Source organism: Glycine max, chromosome 11, assembly GCF_000004515.6.
Source record: "Glycine max cultivar Williams 82 chromosome 11, Glycine_max_v4.0, whole genome shotgun sequence".
NCBI lineage: Eukaryota > Viridiplantae > Streptophyta > Magnoliopsida > Fabales > Fabaceae > Glycine > Glycine max.
In genome coordinates, this window is record NC_038247.2 from 20,238,001 (window position 1) to 20,257,707 (window position 19,707).

General features: G+C 33.4%; 3 protein-coding genes across 3 annotated transcripts; all 3 read left to right on the top strand.

Moving 5' to 3' along the window:
• The first annotated feature begins 508 nt into the window (after window positions 1-508).
• On the top strand, window positions 509-6,798 carry LOC100801850 (uncharacterized). Its single transcript, XM_006591191.3, has 11 exons — window positions 509-1,592; window positions 2,467-2,585; window positions 2,686-2,805; window positions 2,934-3,021; window positions 3,682-3,773; window positions 3,875-3,979; window positions 5,518-5,627; window positions 5,827-5,914; window positions 6,003-6,038; window positions 6,143-6,233; window positions 6,556-6,798. Exons 1-10 carry the CDS (start codon window positions 809-811, stop codon window positions 6,227-6,229), a joined length of 1,629 nt encoding a protein of 542 aa, XP_006591254.1. The 5' UTR covers window positions 509-808; the 3' UTR covers window positions 6,230-6,233; window positions 6,556-6,798.
• Window positions 6,799-8,096: 1,298 nt separating this feature from the next.
• On the top strand, window positions 8,097-8,854 carry LOC100306028 (uncharacterized). The gene is made up of 2 exons (XM_003538284.5): window positions 8,097-8,440; window positions 8,522-8,854. Exons 1-2 carry the CDS (start codon window positions 8,273-8,275, stop codon window positions 8,621-8,623), a joined length of 270 nt encoding a protein of 89 aa, XP_003538332.1. The 5' UTR covers window positions 8,097-8,272; the 3' UTR covers window positions 8,624-8,854.
• A 5,681-nt stretch (window positions 8,855-14,535) lies between these two features.
• LOC100801307 (uncharacterized) lies at window positions 14,536-17,266 on the top strand. The gene is made up of 4 exons (XM_003537285.5): window positions 14,536-14,864; window positions 15,358-15,496; window positions 16,076-16,209; window positions 16,308-17,266. Exons 1-4 carry the CDS (start codon window positions 14,701-14,703, stop codon window positions 17,011-17,013), a joined length of 1,143 nt encoding a protein of 380 aa, XP_003537333.1. The 5' UTR covers window positions 14,536-14,700; the 3' UTR covers window positions 17,014-17,266.
• The last annotated feature ends 2,441 nt before the right edge of the window (window positions 17,267-19,707 follow it).

The following is a 19,707-nucleotide window of genomic DNA, read 5'->3' on the forward strand; positions in this document are numbered from 1 at the left end:
TGCTCAAATCTTCACCGGCAAGGTCGGTTTAAGGATAAAACAACAAAAGTTTAAATATTAGGTTTACTAACATGTGCTATTAGTTTTTAAAAGTAAAAAAAGTTACATATTTTAACTAAAAAACCTCACATATCACTCTATTTTTTTAAATAAAAAAGTTTCTCTCAATTTTTGTTTTAAGCCTTACTTTTGTTCAGTGAGAGTAGTGAGGTGATCCATGTCACTTGGGAGATTCAATAGTTGAGGACACTTAATAATATGGAAAAGAGTCATTGTTGTTAGCCACTCAGGGAAAACTCATTAACGAGATTTCCGTTGTGTATTTTTGTTGTATAAAGTATACATCGAAAAGCTATTTTTGTTGTTTATTTTTTCCATCTTCTCTTATACAATAAAAATACATTTTTGTTATATATAATAGAAATACAAGGTATTTCTGGAATGAAAACTTTTTAACACATGTGGAGGTGCGCATAAAAAATTCTGAGGTGATAATAATAGTTCCCATAAGCAAGCCCAAATCTAGGATCCACATTAGAGCGCCTCCTCCAATTTCCTACGTTCACTGCCTCCACATTCCACCACAACACTGGAAGCTCCTCTCTCAAATATTCACCGAAAGTTCTCAACTTTCGAAGATTCCATGACGAGGTTAAGTTTCTAAACCTTATTTTCAGGGAACTCAAACTGTGTCTGAACCTGTTATTTGCTTTGTTGCACATAAAATACATGTGGGGTGTTGATTTTAGTGTTTGTTGAGGAAAAAAGAGAGAGAGTATAAGTGAGTGTAGCACTAGCATTGTTCAAAATGCCTTCTGAGGATAGTTTAAGGAAGAAGCTAAGAAAGAATGCCACTAAACCTGTAGTAAGCACTTCTAGGAACTTTATTAGAGCTAAGAAGGATGAAAATTCTTTTGAGAAAAATGGGGCTTTTGGCAGAGGAAATGAGTCTGAGGGAAAGTTGAAGAAAAGGGGGAATTTTAAAGGAATGCGATCGGGTGAAGAAGTTTTGGAGAGGGGAAAGTTGAGGACTTTGGATTCTGGTGGGAAGAAGAAGAGGATATATGCTAAGAAAGGAGGGGATAAAAATGTGAAGTTAGAGAATGGTATGGAAGTATCTAAGAAGAGAACTTTGATTAGGAACGGTGAGAAGCGAGTGAAAGATGTACCCGTTGAAGGAAATGATGGCCACCATACAATGTGGGATCATGATAAGACAAGGAATGGCGGCTTTAAAGTGAAGCGATCGACTCAAATGAGGAAGGAAAGGAAGGAAGATGTTGTGTTGGCTATTGCAAAGCAGAAAGGCAAGGCGGAGGATGCGGGGAAAATTGGATTAGTTGGGACAGAAGATCAAGGAAGTGGTTCGGTGAAGAGAAGTAGAGACAAGAAAACTGAATTGAGCAAAGGGAAAAACCAAGAAGTTGTATCTGGTTCAAGTTTTGCCAAGAAAAAAGCCAGAGATAGAACAGGGTTGGATGATGATGATGCTGAGATGCTACATGATCGTCCGAAGAAGAAGAAAAGGGTGATAAAGATTGACCCACATGATATCTCAAACAAGAGACTAGATGATGGCATTGGTGTTAATGGTAGGTGGTTTATCTTCCTCTCTTTGCACAAGCATAGGTTCTGTTTGATAATTCTTCTTTATTTGTTTTTATGCAATCATACTTGTGATTGGAAGAACTTTGCTAATGATTATAATTATTATGTTTTAATAAATGGTAATTAATATATGTTTTAGTTCTGAATAATAAAATACTCTTAGTAATCGTGCACCCATATCTATGATGTTTAAGATGTGCAAAGGATGGTTGCTGTGAGCTGAGTTTTAGAGCTGTCCTGAGATAATGGCTTGCGTTTATTTAATGAAATAATTAATAAAAGCAATTATATTACTTTGATTTTGTAAGCATGATCTTCTCATGCTTACAAATAGTAAGATTAGAATTCCTCTGGAGCCCTTCACCTTTTTCTGTAGTGTGGATTTTACCCTCCTGTGCACATATATAATCTAGCATTTCTCTGTTGCAAAAATATCAGTATTAAGTATTTTATATATTCAACTGAATTATATTTGCATACTTACAAAAAAAAAAAAAAACTACAATACTACTTCTTAAGGGACTTGCAGGTTTCTGTGGAGACAAATTATTGGATGAGGTTGAAGGTTGAGGCCACATGCTTAACATCTGCTTTGTGTTTTGTCTGTATTTTCAATTTGGAATTTAATAAAAAAGGATACACGAGAGGAGCTATTCATTTAGGATAGACTCAATGGATGATTGTCCTCAGCTGAACATTTAAGCTTCGTTTAAAGTTTGAATGAATGCTGACTGACTGTCTTTCTGTACTGTCTGTGATACATCAAATGCTTGTGGTTTATCTTGAATGTGATGCTTTTTACTGTTTACATGAGTATCTTCAGAACTTCTTCCCTTTGATTCCCTAAGTTAATTTCAGGAAGTAAAGAGGAGAAGGAGAAAGAAAAGGAGTCTGAGAAAGAGCCTAAAATGTCCAAGAATGCCCAGTTCCGTGCAATACAGCCTAGCCCTTTGATACTTTCCTTTGTGGAAAAAAATGTAATCTATATGAGCAGGGACTTTTGATTGTTATCTTGATTATGTTGTTCCATTGTTAATGTGAAGGTATTTTGACTTCTACTATGGTTATTATTCACAGCTTTTGGGCAGGAGACGCATGATTGACTTAAAAAGGGCAGGTTACAATATAGATCTTTCTGCACCCTTAGATAATATTCCCTTCTCTAGCAGTTCAGAAAGAGAGAAAATTGAAGAAAATGTATGTGCTTGTTTAGTTCAATAAAAAAACACTATTATAAACTTCTAGAATAAGCATTGCTATTCAGTTTAATTGTTGTTGCTTTGCCTTTGTTAATCTTGTCATTCTGTTCTGATTGACTGTGACAGATTTTTAGGAATAAATTGGATTTTTTTGCTGCTGCAAAGGTCTCATCATCATTTCCACCTCCTAATCTTCCAGAGATTGCATTTGCTGGTATGGTTTTAAGGCACCACCATTTAACCCCTACTTCTTTGCCCCTTTGTTTACATTAATTGTATTATGGCATTGATACATTTATTTGGTTGAGGTGTTATATTTGATCATTATTGCCTTGTTTTTGGTTTCATTATCTTTAGCTGTTTTATTCCTGTTATGTAAAAGTTAGTGTATGATGTACTTGTAATAACGACAACAACAATACTAATAATATAAGTTTCATTGTCATTCTTGATGCAATGGTAAGCTTGCTTCCAGCTGTGGTCTAGTGGTCATGTGTTTTGGGGAAACAGCTTATCCATTCACAGGGAAAAATACATCTGAACCTCCTGAAAACAACAATGGTGGTAGCCTCATCTACTAAGCTGCCCTTTTTTTTGTTGTAATAAGAGGTTTGTCAAACTGTAGCCAAGTCATTGTGATGTTGATTATTTTGTATTTCACTTCCTTATGAGGGTACATTTTAGGGCTATAAACTGAACCTACATACGGTAAATTCAGTAAATTTTTTGCAGAAGGGTTTGGGGTTGTTTTCATCATTATTTTACGGGTTCAGATAATCAAGTCAACAGATCTGTTTAGAAAGTAGGTAGATATTAATGTACTTGCTAAGAGAAAAAAGTGAAATGATATTTCTGACCGTGTTCTGGTTATCAGGAAGGTCAAATGTCGGGAAGTCATCTCTTCTCAATGCACTCACTAGACAATGGGGGGTTGTGCGGACATCAGACAAGCCCGGCCTTACCCAGGTATCGTAAGGTCTTGAAATTTGGCACATTTAGCAATTTGAAAGATAAAGTGTGTTGATAGATGAAATGTTCTTCTGTAACAAATGATGAATACTCTGCAGACAATCAACTTCTTCAATCTGGGAACAAAGCATTGCTTAGTTGATTTGCCAGGATATGGATTTGCTTATGCAAAAGAAGAAGTGAAAGAATCTTGGGAGGAGCTTGTAAGTATGCAAATTATATTTAATCTCTCAAGGTCAGGTTGTTCTTAAAAGTTTGGTTTAGCCTCTAAAGTATTATGATATCATTCCATAGGTGCTAGTCTTCCCATACTTCGAGGTTATTTGTTAAAGTCGAATAACTAGTTTGTTGGATTAAAACATCACTTGTCATGCTAAATTGGTTTTGAGTTCTGACTACCTACCTATTCATAGCTACTGTACTTGTGGTGCAAGAAAGAGGCCCCAGGGGATGGAGGGACATTGATTCAATTCTGGGACTGTTTTATTAACCCGCCAAGATGAAAATAATTGTGTTAACTAATTTTTTGTGCACTAAACTAATTGAGTTGTTTCCCGGAATTCGATTTTTTTGCCGTGGTATACTGCTTCCAGTTTTACTGTTAAAGGTGTCCTGACTTGTGAGAATGATTGAATTCATGTTAATAAATTTTTTTTTTTTGTTATAAATAACGAGTTTCACTAGATAGAAGAAATTGCAAAATGTTTGGAGGAAAAGTAATCCTCTTTAACACAAGATTAAAAAACATGGTGATATAAACTTTAGCACTGACCAAGTCTTCAAAACTTGGTTTGATGTTGATGTTAGACATTAGAGATTCACCAAATTTTATATAGAAATCATGTTAGATACTAAGCTAGATTTCTTTGGTTTATTCACTTGATAAAAAAATAACTGTTCAATTGTCTATACAAAAGTGAGTGAGGAAGGGGTTTGCTATTCATGTGCCCATACCAATAATTAATGAGGAGAATAAGGATGGGAGGGTTTATTCTGGGTTTGCTATTCATGTGCCCATATCAACAGTAATAATGTGCAGTTAATGTATCATGAGTAAGTTACAAGAGTTTCTATTAGAAGTTTAATGAGTCGGTTACTATTGATTTTATTTGGAGTTATAGTTGGTTAACAGTCGTTTGCTAAGGTTTCTTCTGGAGTTGAATAAAGGAAAATTTTAAAGGAAGTTATCTTTTAGAAAATAATACAAACTGATCATTCTCAGTGAAAAAGGAGACACCCCTTGTAAGGGCATTCTTCCTTGAGTTTCTTTTCTGTTCATATGAATAAACTGGAAGTCAGGAACCCTTTTCTTATTTTTCTACCAGTCTACCATTGTTAGTCACTTGTAAATAGGAAACCTATCACTTCATCTTGCCCAATAGTGAATATATTAAGATCTTAATTGTCGTTTATTAGTATTAAGATCTTTATATTACCTATTGGCAATTGATCCATTTAGTGGATGCTAGATATGACTTGATTGTTGGTTGAGCTATAATAACTTTGCATTGTTTGTTGCCACACATCCTTTATATTTTCAAGTTTTCTCTTAGCCACATGGATCTGTGTTTTTAACCTGTCTTTTCTGCCTTCACTCTGGGACATTATACAAGCGTCATTTGGTCATATTTGTTGGAATTTTCCATGTTTCTTGGTATTTTGTTGTAGAAATGTTCATGGAGTGGAATTTGAGTTGCCTTGTTATATTAAGCACCGGTTTCTGGAAACCCTCTAATTGTAGGTGAAGGAGTATGTGTCCACAAGAGTTGGTCTCAGACGAGTATGCCTTCTGATTGATACAAAGTGGGGTATGAAACCAAGAGATCTTGAACTAATTGAATTAATGGAAAGGTAAATTATACACGGGCAATTGGCATCATGTGTCGTTGTCCTTTTATTTTGGCCATTGGTGTCATACACCTTTGTTCTTTATTTCTTCTTTCCTTGGGAAAGTTACAAATATAAGTGTGGCTTATATTCTGATCATATAAACTCAAAATAGGGTATGTCACGTACCTAAATTTATTTGACCAGTGATATCAATTTGCAGATCAAAAACTAAATATCAGATTGTATTAACTAAGACAGATGTGGTCTTTCCAATTGATGTGGCAAGACGTGCCATGCAAATTGAAGAGGTAAACACTGACCATCCAAATTAACCTTATGTATGAAAATTAACATTCTATTTTGGAGATTAACAAATTTCTTCATGCTTGATCACAGAGCCTCTTCCAGAACAAGTCTGTAGTTAAGCCTGTGGTATGCTGATTCTTTTGGCAGATTTGTTCATACTATTTTATTTCCCACTTTTTTGACATTATTGTTTGGATTAAGCTTTGGGTTTTGCTTTGTGTCTATTCCAGATGATGGTAAGCTCAAAATCTGGAGCAGGAATTCGAAGCCTGAGAACGGCCCTAGCCAACATAACTCGATTTGCCAGAAGATTGTAGTAAGGTGGTCTGATTCTTTCTTTCTTTCTTTTTTTACTTTTTAAGTATTTTGCTCATAGAACCATGTATGCATATTAAATTATACATGTTTATACTATAGGTAAACCAAATACTAAAGGGCACTATGTTTCCACTGTAAAACCAACTATGCTTAAGTAAGATATTATAAGGCGAATGTTAAAAGTTAAATAATGGATTCTAAAAGGGTAATTGAGTTGTATAGCTATTCTATTCCTTTCTTCTTATTATTCATGGAAGACTAGGTGCATGTACTTTTTTTTTTTTTTTTTTTTTATCTTTCTGATCATGTTATCTTTCTGGTGCAGATGTTTTATATTCAAGACATCACATAGGCTTGGTGAGGTGAATTCCTTTGTTTGAAGTGCAGACTTCATTTGCCACGTGGCTGGCCAAACCTTTTTTTTTTTTTTTGCCTCCCATCTAAATTTTAGTGGCATTGCAAGAAATTATTTTATGATTTTTTGGGTGTTTCTTTTTATAATAACTCATATAGTTTTTTGGTCAAAAAGAGTGGGTGCATGCATGACATGCTTACCACTTTAGTTTTCTGCGTGGACCTAACCTTACTAACTCCCTCAGCCGCCCCACACTTAATATTTGAATTTATTATATTTTCCCTGAGAAATGGATTTCGAGGGATCAGCAATGAATGCCATTAACTTGTGGAGCAGTTAAATTAATGCATTGGAATTTAATGCTGATTGGAAATAACTCAACTTAAGTGGCAATTTTGAAAGTTCCATTTTACCTATAAAAAAATTCCAATATTCAAACATCGGGACATAAAGACTGGGTCCAGCTTTGCCATATTAGAGACGGATTTAATTGGCTCAATATTCATTGCTTAGTGTCTATTTGTAAGAAATTTTAAAAAAAATTCGCAGTAAAAAAAGTGATTGTTTGTTAGTAGTTTAATGTGATAAGAGTTAGGATATCCAAGGAGTGCAGAAGTGTTTTTTAATCTCATCCTCTTGAGAGAAAAACCTATATGTACTATCATTAACTAATCAAAAATTAACTCATACATTTAGTTTTAGATAGTTGAATGTTAAATTCATTCTTTAGAGTAACCATGTTAGCTATTATAAAAGTTAATAAATTTACTATAAGTTTATGATAACATTAAATTTTTATAGACTATTAGGACATTAATTTTCTTTTTCAAAATATACTTTCTTTCAAAATAAATACACATTTTGGTTCTTTATTTATGTGAAAAAATACTTTAAAATGAAAAAAAATTCCAATTAAATAAAACAAAATATTATTAGATCAGTTTACATTCTCCTAGAACAACCCTTTCAAAGGTCATTTAAGTTAATCAGTGTCAAGTCATAAAATAAAAATTTCCATCGTCATTATCATAAAAAATAAGTTTAAATCATTATTTTTATCCTTTTTCTTATTTAATTGGTTCAAAATGACTTTTTATTCTTTAAAAAATTTACTTTAGTATTTTATCTTATTAAAAACGTTAAAAATAACCTTTAAATTATTTAAATATATTCAACATTATCATTCAAATAATATTATGAATGTTCTTTTTTTAATTTTTTTAAATAAGATAAAAAATCAAAGTAAAATTTTAAAAGTTAATAGAGTATTTTAAATAAAATAAATAAGATAAAAAATCAAAATGAGCATTTAAAAGATAGAAGACTACATTGAAATTAAAAAAATAATCAAAATAATCATTTAAAAAACAACAAAAAAGAAGCATTTTTAACTGACATGCACAGGAGTGCTCAAATGTCTCAAATTAAACTTTGGCAAGTGTCATTATCATAATCGTTTCTTGAAGAATTTGACTTCTTAATATGATCAGAACTCACCAACCACATGAGACCCTTCTTATTGGATGTTCAGTAGTGTCCACTGCACTTACACAATAAATAAAACAAACTAATAATAATGAGTTTTTAACAGCAGCCATTAAAGGGAATTATCAATCTTAATCCCTTTGGGGTCCAAGAGTGTGCCACACACACACATTTCTTCAGAGAAAAAAGGATTGAGAAAAAAATGTGTCCTCTGCGATTCATTCTGATATTCTTGTCCGCAACCCTCGCCGGTTTTTTCGTTCTCAGAAACCTCAGATCTCAGCCTCAAATTGAAGAAGGCGACGCTGTTGTTCCTCCCAACCCTAAAATCTCAGACTCCTCCGACGCTTCCTCAAATGTAACTTCCAAGGTTGACCCATTTCACCCTTTTGCCTCAATTTCACAAAAAAGTTCGCTTTTTCTAATAACCCTAATTTTTTTGTGGTTGCAGCTTCGCGCTGTGGTAGAGTCTGGGTTCTGGACCTTCGTGGATATGGCTAGTGGCCGTTATCTTTGGAGGCATTTGGTCTGTAATTCTTCCAAGAGATCGTGATGATGCGATTGTATGTTGTTGTAATTGTTCGGTTCCATGATCTCTGTGGGCCCAAATTAGGTAATTGAACGTTGCCTCTGGGATTGTAATTTTTAGGGTCAGTTTGGATGCTGTGTATCATATAGATGTTGTTCATAGTGTTGTTGTTGTTGGTTTTAAATGATGAAAAGTGTTATATCTGCAAAAATAATGATAATGATAATGATGAAAATGAAGCTTATTTTCTTGATATATCATCATGTGAAGTGTGCCTTCCTTTTTACTGTTTCTGTTCTGGATTGCTGGGTTGTTTCTTGTTTTCATGTAAAATTGTTAATTTGAAGATGGATTTTCTGTGAGATGCTTGTTTTTTTTTCACGGTTCACGCAAAAGAAAACTATTGCAGGTGAAGCAGAGGAATATGGTATTATGTTGGATTAATCAATTGCAATGTCCATTAGGGGGAACATTTTCTTTTAAATTGTTTTAGCTACTTAGCTTCATAGCATGGTGTCAACAGAGGTGTAATGCTCTTGTTGGATTCAATGAGATTTAGTTATAGGCATATTGTTATTGTTTAGCAATACAAGGTATTTGGTGTAGATAAAGGAATAGGATAGGCGGGTTGTTGTATTTTTCCTACAGTCAAAAGTTATATGGGAGTGGGGCAGGCATGGCAGACAATGAAATTTCAGCAGGATTGAATTGAGATTTCTGGATAGAATAACATGGTAAACTGGATGGATTAAAGGGTTATTGAGTGTTTTGATGCATGGTTAAACTTGATAGTATGTCTGTTTCACTATTCACTAGTAATAGTAGGATAATGATAGGGAACTGAGTTGGTATCATGTCTGAAAAAATATATCGGGATGCTGATGGGTTCTTAGGTAGATAAGCAAGAACAAATTGGTTTCTCAAAAAGGAGTTTCTGATGATGTTTGGTAAAGTAAACTTCCCTGTGTGAAACTGGAGAGTGAAGATGCCTGTGTATAGACTATAGAAAAGCGAAAAAAGAACATAAACACGAAATCATTGCTTCTTAAATTCTTCATGTAACTGACATGTGCTTGAAAAATGCTATTATATTTGTAAAAGTAAACTTTCTGAACCTGTTCTACGAGAATTTGGAATAGGTTCTCACTTTCTCAGTCATAGGCGAATTTAAACTTTCTACTGGTACCAGAATTAACTTCGTGCTTGAAAATTCAGTAATTTTTTTATGGAAAGATATACAAAATTGTGCAAATTATAGGGGAATCAAGCTCATGAGTCATACCATGAAATTATGGGAAAGAGTGATCGAACGGAGATTAAGAAAGGAGACTCAAGTTACTGAGAATCAATTTGGTTTCATGCCGGGAAGGTCGACCATGGAAGCGATTTATTTATTACGGTGGGTGATGGAGCAATATCGCATGGACCAACAAGACTTGCACTTGATTTTTATTGACTTGGAGAAAGCGTATGATAGAGTGCCTAGAGAGATTTTGTGGAAAGCTCTAGAGAAGAAAGGGGTTAGGGTTGCATATATTCGAGCTATCCAAGATATGTATGATAGGGTATCGACTAGTGTTAGGACACAGGGTGGAGAGTCAGACGATTTTCCCATCACAATTGGTTTGCATCAAGGGTCAACCCTTAGCCCCTACCTTTTTACCTTAATTCTGGATGTCCTCACGGAACAAATCCAAGAGATAGTGTCGAGATGCATGCTTTTTGCAGATGACATAGTCCTCCTTGGAGAGTCGAGGGAGGAGTTGAATGAGAGGTTGGAAACTTGGAGACGAGCTCTAGAAACACATGGCTTTCGCCTAAGCAGAAGCAAATCGGAGTATATGGAATGTAAGTTCAACAAAAGTAGGAGGGTATCTAACTCAGAGGTGAAAATAGGAGACCATATTATCCCTCAAGTCACACGGTTTAAATATCTTGGGTCTGTAATACAAGATGATGGAGAAATTGAAGGGGATGTGAATCATCGCATTCAAGCAGGATGGATGAAATGGAGAAAAACATTGGGGGTGTTATGTGATGCAAAGGTACCGATCAAGCTAAAGGGAAAGTTTTATCGGACTGCGGTAAGATCGGCGATTTTGTACGGAACAGAATGTTGGGCGGTCAAGAGCCAACATGAGACTAAAGTAGGTGTAGCGGAGATGAGGATGTTGTGGTGGATGTGTGGTAAGACTCGACAGGATAAAATTAGAAACGGAGATATTAGAGAGAGGGTTGGAGTAGCGCCTATTGTAGAGAAGATGGTGGAAAATAGACTTAGGTGGTTTGGGCATGTAGAGAGAAGACCGGTAGACTCTGTAGTGAGGATAGTAGACCAGATGGAGAGAAGGCAAACAATTCGAGGCTGAGGAAGACCCAAAAAGACTATAAGAGAGGTTATCAAGAAGGATCTCGAACTTAATGATTTGGATAGAAGTATGGTACTTGATAGAACATTATGGCGGAAGTTGATCCATGTAGCCGACCCCACCTAGTGGGATAAGGCGTTGTTGTTGTTGTTGTTGTTGTTGTTTTATGGGAAGAATTACTCTTCTCAGAGTTGATCTGCAAGAATTCATGTGGTCAAATCCACATCTTTGATTAGGGTCCTCTAAAATGCTTGCTTAAACTGAAGAAATTGAAAATAAACTGTGTAAGCAACTTTTTAAACCTCTAGCATGTTAATGGAGTCCATTTTTTTTTCTTTCCAAAATGTCAATATTTCTGTATTTTCTGAGAGGTTGTGTTTCCTTGACTCTCTTTAGCACCCAGTAGTGTATAGATGTCATGTCAGTAAAATGAAATGTATTAAAAGCACGAGTAGACACTAATGCAAAAGATCTAAAGCTAATTTTTATCATATTTGATTTTGCATGGTAATGGCGACAAATGTCCTATATATATGAAATATTGATAGGAGTGTCTAATGATCTTTCAAACTGGGAAAATTTCTATTGTGTTGATTTATCTAGTTTATGCATCTCTGGAAAGCAGTGACTTGTGAAAGTTGTATCATCTTACATTGATTGTAATAAATAAGGATTGGAGTTTATCTTGATTATGACAGGGTAAAGAAATCCAAAGTTATGCAACATTCGGAACAAGATATTTCCCCCTATTAGTATCATTGCTAATTCTTAAGTTTGACTTTTTTTGTAACACCTTTTGTTATGCCAGAGTGTTATTGGTTCTTTATATGAGATATTTAATTGCAATTTGGGTTTTTTTTAAATGTTTATGTCCCATTGACTTTGGTTTTTCCCCCAAGGCACGCTAGGTAGTGCAAGAGGTGTAGGATGATTTTTAAAATCGGATTAGGAAAAACACCGAGGTTCAAGGTTTAATGGTTGAATCTTTTTAATATTTTTAATATTATATGATATTTTAAATAATAAAAAGATTTAAACTTATAAAAAAATTAGGTTCTAAAGAATTATAAATTAGTATAAAAAATAAATTATGTTTTATTGATAAAAATTAATAATAGTAGACAAAATAATTGATACATGTGTGAAATATTTAAATTATTATTTTTTATTTATCTTTAAAAAATTAGATTAAATAAAAACTTAAAAATAAAATAAAAATTAAAAGAAAATTAAGAAGACAGGTTTCATACCAGTTTTCTGTGTTGGCTCAACTTCAATTTTTATTGGTTTTGGACCGGTTTGATTGGTTTTGAAATGTCTCAATTTTTAAGAGTGTTTGGATTAATCAGTAGGCTAGTTTTTGGTTGAACCGATTTGTTTGGTCTAACTTTTGAAACATTGGTTAAAAGGTGATCGGAATTTGAAATGAAAGGAAGAGAGGAAAGGTTTTTTTGCATATACCAAACATACCGGAAAGAAAATATTATTGATTGGTATCTAAAACACTTTTTACCCTTGTTATCATATTGTTTTTTTTTCTTTTTATTTACAGAAAATCAAGGATGAAGTAAGATGATTATTCCCTTTCCATTCATAGAACTTGTAACGAGTATGGATTGAGGAAAAGTTCCTGTCTTAGATTTTAACTTTTTATCCTTGCTAATGATCATTTCCTATTAAAACTTTTTATCCCTGCTAAAGTGGATTGACTAGATTACATTAATCTTTCTCCATTAAAACTTTCCATTTACTTTTGGTCCCATCTTCATTCTTCAACTGGAAGTCTACTTATAATATCTCAAGAAAAAAATAATTGTCTAGTTATCCTAGGGTTAAGACCAAAAAACATATTTGTTAGAATTGATTGATTTGGAATCAAATTTATTTTATAGAATTAATTATTGTTAAAAGTAATTGTGAATTAACGTGATTTTTATTTAGATAACAGATATTAAAAAAGTATTTTTTTTAGAGAATGTTGTTTAGATACTTTGAACCAAAATTGATTTTGAAGATATAATGATCAAAATGAGTTTTAATATCTATATACATTTATTTATTTATTTATTTTTAGTTTTACACACATATATATAATTATAATTAAATAGACATAATTATAATTAAGATTTTATGTGTATAATATGCTAATATTTGAAATACAACCACATCCCTTATAAAACGTTAAAATTGCATAAAATAGATACTAAAAGTATTAAATTAACATAATCATCAAACATAAATGTATCTAAATTAAAAAAAAAATACAAATAAGAAAATACATTCAAAATTAAATAAATAAAACAAGACTTTTAATTATATCTTTTATTTTGATAGATTTAATTATATTTTTAAATCAATAAATAAATAATAAACATGCATGAGGGTATTGATGTGAGGATAAATTAGTCAAAATCCAAGTAGAAATGATTTTGGTAGAAATTGAAGTTACTCTTACTTAACTTCAACTTTATCATGATTTTTTTTTATCATAATCGATTCTATCATGATTTTGAAAACAATCCAAACATGCAAAATTTGGTCAAAATCAAGGTTGATCTACCTCACCATGATCTATCATGATTTTGGAGGTTATTCATATACACACTATATTGATTAAGTAACATCTTTCACTTTTGATGTCTTCTCTCTTCTTTTGGTTAGCTATCACTACAATCATTAATGAGACTCTCTTGGTTATTTTGAATTAACCTTAAGCTTGAGCTTGAATTGGAAATTTTAAGTACATGCTCCCTTCAAGACTAGACATAAGTTTGATGTATGCATAGAACAATTGTGACAAAAATGTGTTCGATTTTCCTTTATAATAATGACAAGAAAAATTACATTAAACAATATAAATAATTATTGAATTAAGTTTTTTTATGATAATAATTGAGAGTTCAATCTAGAGGAGGAATTAATCTTTCATTAAATGAAGTATCAAAGTTCAAATTCTTGTTAAGAAAGATGTTCACGTTTAGGATATGTTTGAATTAGGAAGGAAAGGTAAAAGTAAATAAATCAACAAATAAGGGAGATAATTTTTTAGGTTTTTTGATAAAATAAAAAATAAAAATAAAGAAAGATAGTTTTGTTCTATTTTCTATTGTTTAATAAGTGAAAGAATATATATATATATATATATATATATATATATATATATAATATGATATAAATACCTTAAATAAAGAAATGCGTAATAAATAATAATATTTTTGTTTTTATATTTATATATAAATCTTCTTCTTGTTTGTACCGACAATTAAATTTGAACCAAATACCTCATTTTTCATTTTTACAATTAATCATTTTACTAACATAGCACCACGAATCTATAACATACCTCCTTTGAACCAAATAACTAATTTTGTTTTAGTTTCCACTCATTACAAATAAAAAATATTTATAAATACAAAATTTATTAATTTATTATAGAATAATATAAAATATATATGACCAAAGAATAAATTGTTTTTTTATTAAAGAGTCAACTTAAGATAAAAATTTATTAAAAACACAAAAATCAAATATTTATTATACATCAAAGTCATTTAACTATTCCTATTTAATTTTCAAAAAACCAACTTAACTTACTTGCCGGGAATATGCTATAATTTTATTTTAATAATTCAATTATATAATTATATAACATCATGTCACATGGGCGTGACCTTATGTATGCGATCTCATAGATAAACAGCTCCAACGGTCATATTTCATTAGAGAGAAAAGATGCGGAAGAGAAAGGTTGCATCTGTGATTGAAGAAGAAGAAAGTGTGCAAAACCATGGCCATAATAACCAAAACGAAAACGAGGATTGTGAAGGAAATGGGTTCTTTGCTTGCTACCTATTGACCTCTCTCAGCCCCCGCTTCAAAGGCCACACTTACATCGGGTTCCTCTCTCATCTCATCTCTCTTATTTTCACAAAGATCCAATTTTGATCACTACCTTTTACTCGATCCAAAAATCATTCACACCCCTTTGGTTTTTCCTTCATACAAATCATGGGTCTGTACCAATTTCTTTGGTTCCTGTTTCATTTCAAGTTGGTGCCTTTATGATCCGATGATCCTCTTGTGCTGCTAGTTTTTTTTTTTTTTAATCAAATTTTCTTTGGTAGAAATGTTGGGTATTTAACTATTTTGTTTTTAAGGTTTCTGCTTCAACTTCTTTAGTTCTTTATTTTGTGATGGATCTTAGACTTGTTTGGTTAGAAATGTTTGTGCTGCTAATCTGCTAATTTGCTGAAAATGTTTGAATTTTTCTTTGGTAGAAATGTTGGGAATTTAGCTTTTTTTTTTTAAGGTTTCTGATTCAACTTGTTTATTGTGTGATGGATCTTATGTTTTTTGTCTGTGTTTATGTTTCAATCTATACAATTTCAGATTCACAGTGAATCCGAGGCGCCGGATCAGGCAACACAATGGGGAAATTGGGTGTGGAGCTTGGAGAACGAAGAAGAGGAGGCCTTGGGAGATGGTTTTGTGTATCTATGGCTTCCCAACAAATGTCTCAGCTCTTCAGGTTTGAATCTGATATTGCTTTCTATATGTCAAGTGTTTTTGTTGGCTAAAAATGTCTGAAGATTTATGATTGGAGTTGGTGGTTGTTTGAGCAAGTTAAATTCATGAAGTGCTAGGCATGAGGACATTGTATTAATGCTGAAAACTTGCGAGTTTATGGACTTGGCCATTAATAAAAAGCATGCATGGATCATGGCTATCTTTGATTCAGTATCAATTGCCAACTGGACTAATTTTCTTCAACATGTGTAGTACTTGGAAACTGACATGTTTTCCAAAAGGGTTTAGTCGTACTAAAAAATGCACTTGTTAAATTCTTGCAGTTGGTGGTTATCATATGCAACCACTTTTGGTTTCTGGCATTCCACCTTTTTATTCTTTGTAATTTGTTGGATTTACATCACATAAATTAGTCTAGTTGTTATTTGTCTGGGGAATTTGGCATGATTTGATTAGGTTGAAAGCAAGCATATTATGCTATTTAGATGCCAAACTTTTAAGTGATGTTTTTATGCTGACCAAAAAAAAAAAAGTGATGTTTTTATGTTGTTAATAAGTTAATTTGATTTGGACTTTGCAGTTTGAATGGGCTTGGCAGCACCCTGTTGAATCATTGGCTGTAAGGAAGGCAGCTGTGGAATTTAAATCCCTCTCTGGAATTGCCAACAAGATTAAACTTGCATACACAATGCTCACCCTTCCATCCTGGCAGAGGTATGGTCTCTATCTCTATTGAGTTAGGAATGGACTTTCTTTTTTGCTGTAATGGTGTGATCTAGTTCTCGATTCTGACTTGATATAAATGATCACAGCATGAATATCACTGTGAACTTCTTCTCCACTAAGTACATGAAACACTGTGCTGGTTGCCCGAGCTTGCCAGTGCACATGAAGACCAAGTTTGGCTCACTGGATGAACTTCCATGTTATAATAAAGGCATTGATGGTTTGTCAGAGAATGAAGATGATACTATTGATGAAGTACAATTTGATGATAATAATATTAGTACTAGTGGTTCTGTTCCAGATGTGAGCGATGATTTAGTCACTCCTGATTCACCCCAAAATCCAAATGACGGGGACAAGATTAGTGAAGCATTTGAGTGGAACAAAGAATCTGAAGCAAGAGAACCTCCACTAGGTAATTCATTTGCTTCACAAGAGCAGAGCCAACTGTTTAGTTCTACAACGCCACTGACAATGAAATCATCATCAACAACTTCATTACAAAGAGCTGAGATTATTGAAGAAGACGATTTTATGAGTGTGATGAATAAGAGTGATGCTGATTTGAGTCAACCAGAACCAGAGCAATCAGGTGCTACTACATTGGTAGCCAATAAAAATCGAGATGTCGGCCGCACATTTGTTGTGCCCCATGAAACTGAAATTATCGATTTGTCAACCCCCTCTCCTAGTTGCAGAAGCGTTTTGGATAGGAAGAAGAGAAGAGTTTCCTCTTCTGTTGGTACTGATTTTATTGACTTAACCAACTCCCCCAACTTCATTGAATTGTAAGGCTTTGTTTGGCCTTTCACACCAATGTGATGATAAAACATTGGCTATTAAATAATCTGCTCTGTCATACTCCATTATCTTTCTCTGATATGGATCACGCAAAGCAATTATTGACCACAGGCCACCAATGAATGTGTAAGAATGGAGAAATCTGAACAAATAAATATTATCTTGTTTGTTTGCTCAATGATTGATTACTGCCATATTTTCTTTCTACCATATTTATATATTCTTATCAAAGGAGTTTGTTTCATGTAATTGCGCATAATTGAGAAGAATTAGTAAATATTCACATGAAAAATATTATGAAACCTTTCAAGTGTTTTCTGCCATCAATACAAGCACAACCAACTTTTAACACCCCATTTCGGTTGTCTGTTTTACCAAATTGGATGGAATTCAGAAGAGTCAGTAAACACATGATTACACATGTTTGAAACTTTCAAGTGCAACCACAAAGGAGTTTGTTTCATGTAATTGCGCATAATTGAGAAGAATTAGTAAATATTCACATGAAAAATATTATGAAACCTTTCAAGTGTTTTCTGCCATCAATACAAGCACAACCAACTTTTAACACCCCATTTCGGTTGTCTGTTTTACCAAATTGGATGGAATTCAGAAGAGTCAGTAAACACATGATTACACATGTTTGAAACTTTCAAGTGCAACCACATTTCTTTTGTATTAGCCAAGATAATTTAGATTCCATTAATTGGATGGAATTCAGAAGAGTCGTTAAACACGAAATTACACTGTTTGAAACTTTCAAGTGTAACAACCATAATTGTTTTTTATTAGTAGGAATGGAAAACAGTTTATAACACTTGTCACACTGTTCAATAAACTGAGTTAGATCCCCTTGATGTAACAACCATAAACTATTGTTGTTTCTGTTTTTTGTTTTTTTTTTCTTTTTATCTCTTTTCCTTTGTTTGAGAAAAAAAGATGAAAACGTAAGTCCATATCAATAATTTACTAATCACAATGTTCAATTCATGTGTATCTCATTTGGGAGATACATAACGCTACTAACTAGCCAATAATAATTGTTGCCCTGAATTTTTTTACGCTTAATATGTGATGACCGTTGATCAATGACTTGCACTAGTGTAGCTAACACAATTGCTAAAGTTTGCAATGATCATTCTGCATCATATAATTGTAGAGGTTCAATGATAGCCTCGAGATTGTGAAAACCAGGCCCTGACTCTTCTTTCCTTTGTTATGCTTTTGGCACATGGGACATTTGACTTTGATTGAAATGCTTTTGAAAAGGATCAAGCAGATGACAATTTGAGATAAGGTTCCTCAAAACTTGGTCGGGTAGCCTGCATCTTATGATAACTGCTTTATATTCATCATTTTCTCTCGAAAATAAACAAGAGACCCTCCATGTCGAGTAAATTATCACTTTGGTCTTTCAAATATTTATGTGATATGACATCAGAGTTATCACTTTGTGGCACTACTTCAGTCCTCCATAAAAATGAATATATTATAGTTGGAAAATATTTTAAAATCTTAAAACTTAGTGTTCAAAATCTTCTTAAGATTGATGAGAACTTTGGCAGAACCATACTAGAAATGGTCAATATTGTAGTTGGATAGAATCTTGTACTTTTAACGCGAAACTCAAGTCTCATACCTTATAATTAGATATTGACATTCTACCACGTTACATAGTACTTCTAATGTAGGAGTCAAGTTTCATACCTTACAATTTGATCCTAACATCTCACTATGCTCCATAGTACTTCTAACATTGAACTCAAGTCTCTTACCTTAAAATTAGATACTAACATCTCACAATGCTCCATAACCCTAGACCCCATGCAGGCTAGTTGTGTTTTACCCAAATGAACATTGCAACATCGGCATCACTACCTCGTGTGTCATGCCACTCTTTGCAACTAATACATGGTGAAAGGCTCTAATACAAATTGATGGAAACTTGATAAAACTACACCACAAAATCTGATAGGAACGTGAATGAGGAATTGGGCCTTGACAGCCCCAAGCCCAAAGTGTGGAGAGTGTATGAAAGGAAACGTGGGAAAAGAGTTACTAAGTGATGATGTGGCAGGAATAAGAGAAGGATGCATGGGATGCATGAGGTGTGTTATGAGGTCCATATAAGTTAGTTAGAGGAGAGAGAGCTGGGTACGGAGTTTTCTGTTAGCAGAATCATTCCATACGTGAATGGTGGGAGCCTGAGTGCTTTGGAGGATTGTTTAGCTTGCTATCAATCTTGTCATTTTCTTACTGTTAGTTTTCATATTATTTCATCAATTGTAATTGCTCCATTTCCAAATTAATACAATTACAGTTCTATATTTCTGTCTTACATACATACTTATAATTTGAGCTCCATCAATTGGTCCGACCTGCCGGATCGTTACACCGCTGGCGCCGTCACGAAAACCGAAGATGGGTGATCGTCTTGATTTGTTGGAGGAACAGATGGGTGAAGTGAAATCCACCTTGCAAGCATTGGCGTTACAGATGCAAGAACAGAGTACGTCGATAGCTCAACAAATGCAACAACAGAGCTTGGTACTGAGTGAACTCAGCAAGCAGATTGGTCAGAAGGTGAACGAGAACTCTAATGAAAGCGAGAAATCGATGGATGATTACTATGAGTCTCGATTCTCGGGGAAGAAGGTGAAACTTCCGGTTTTTGAGGGAGATGAT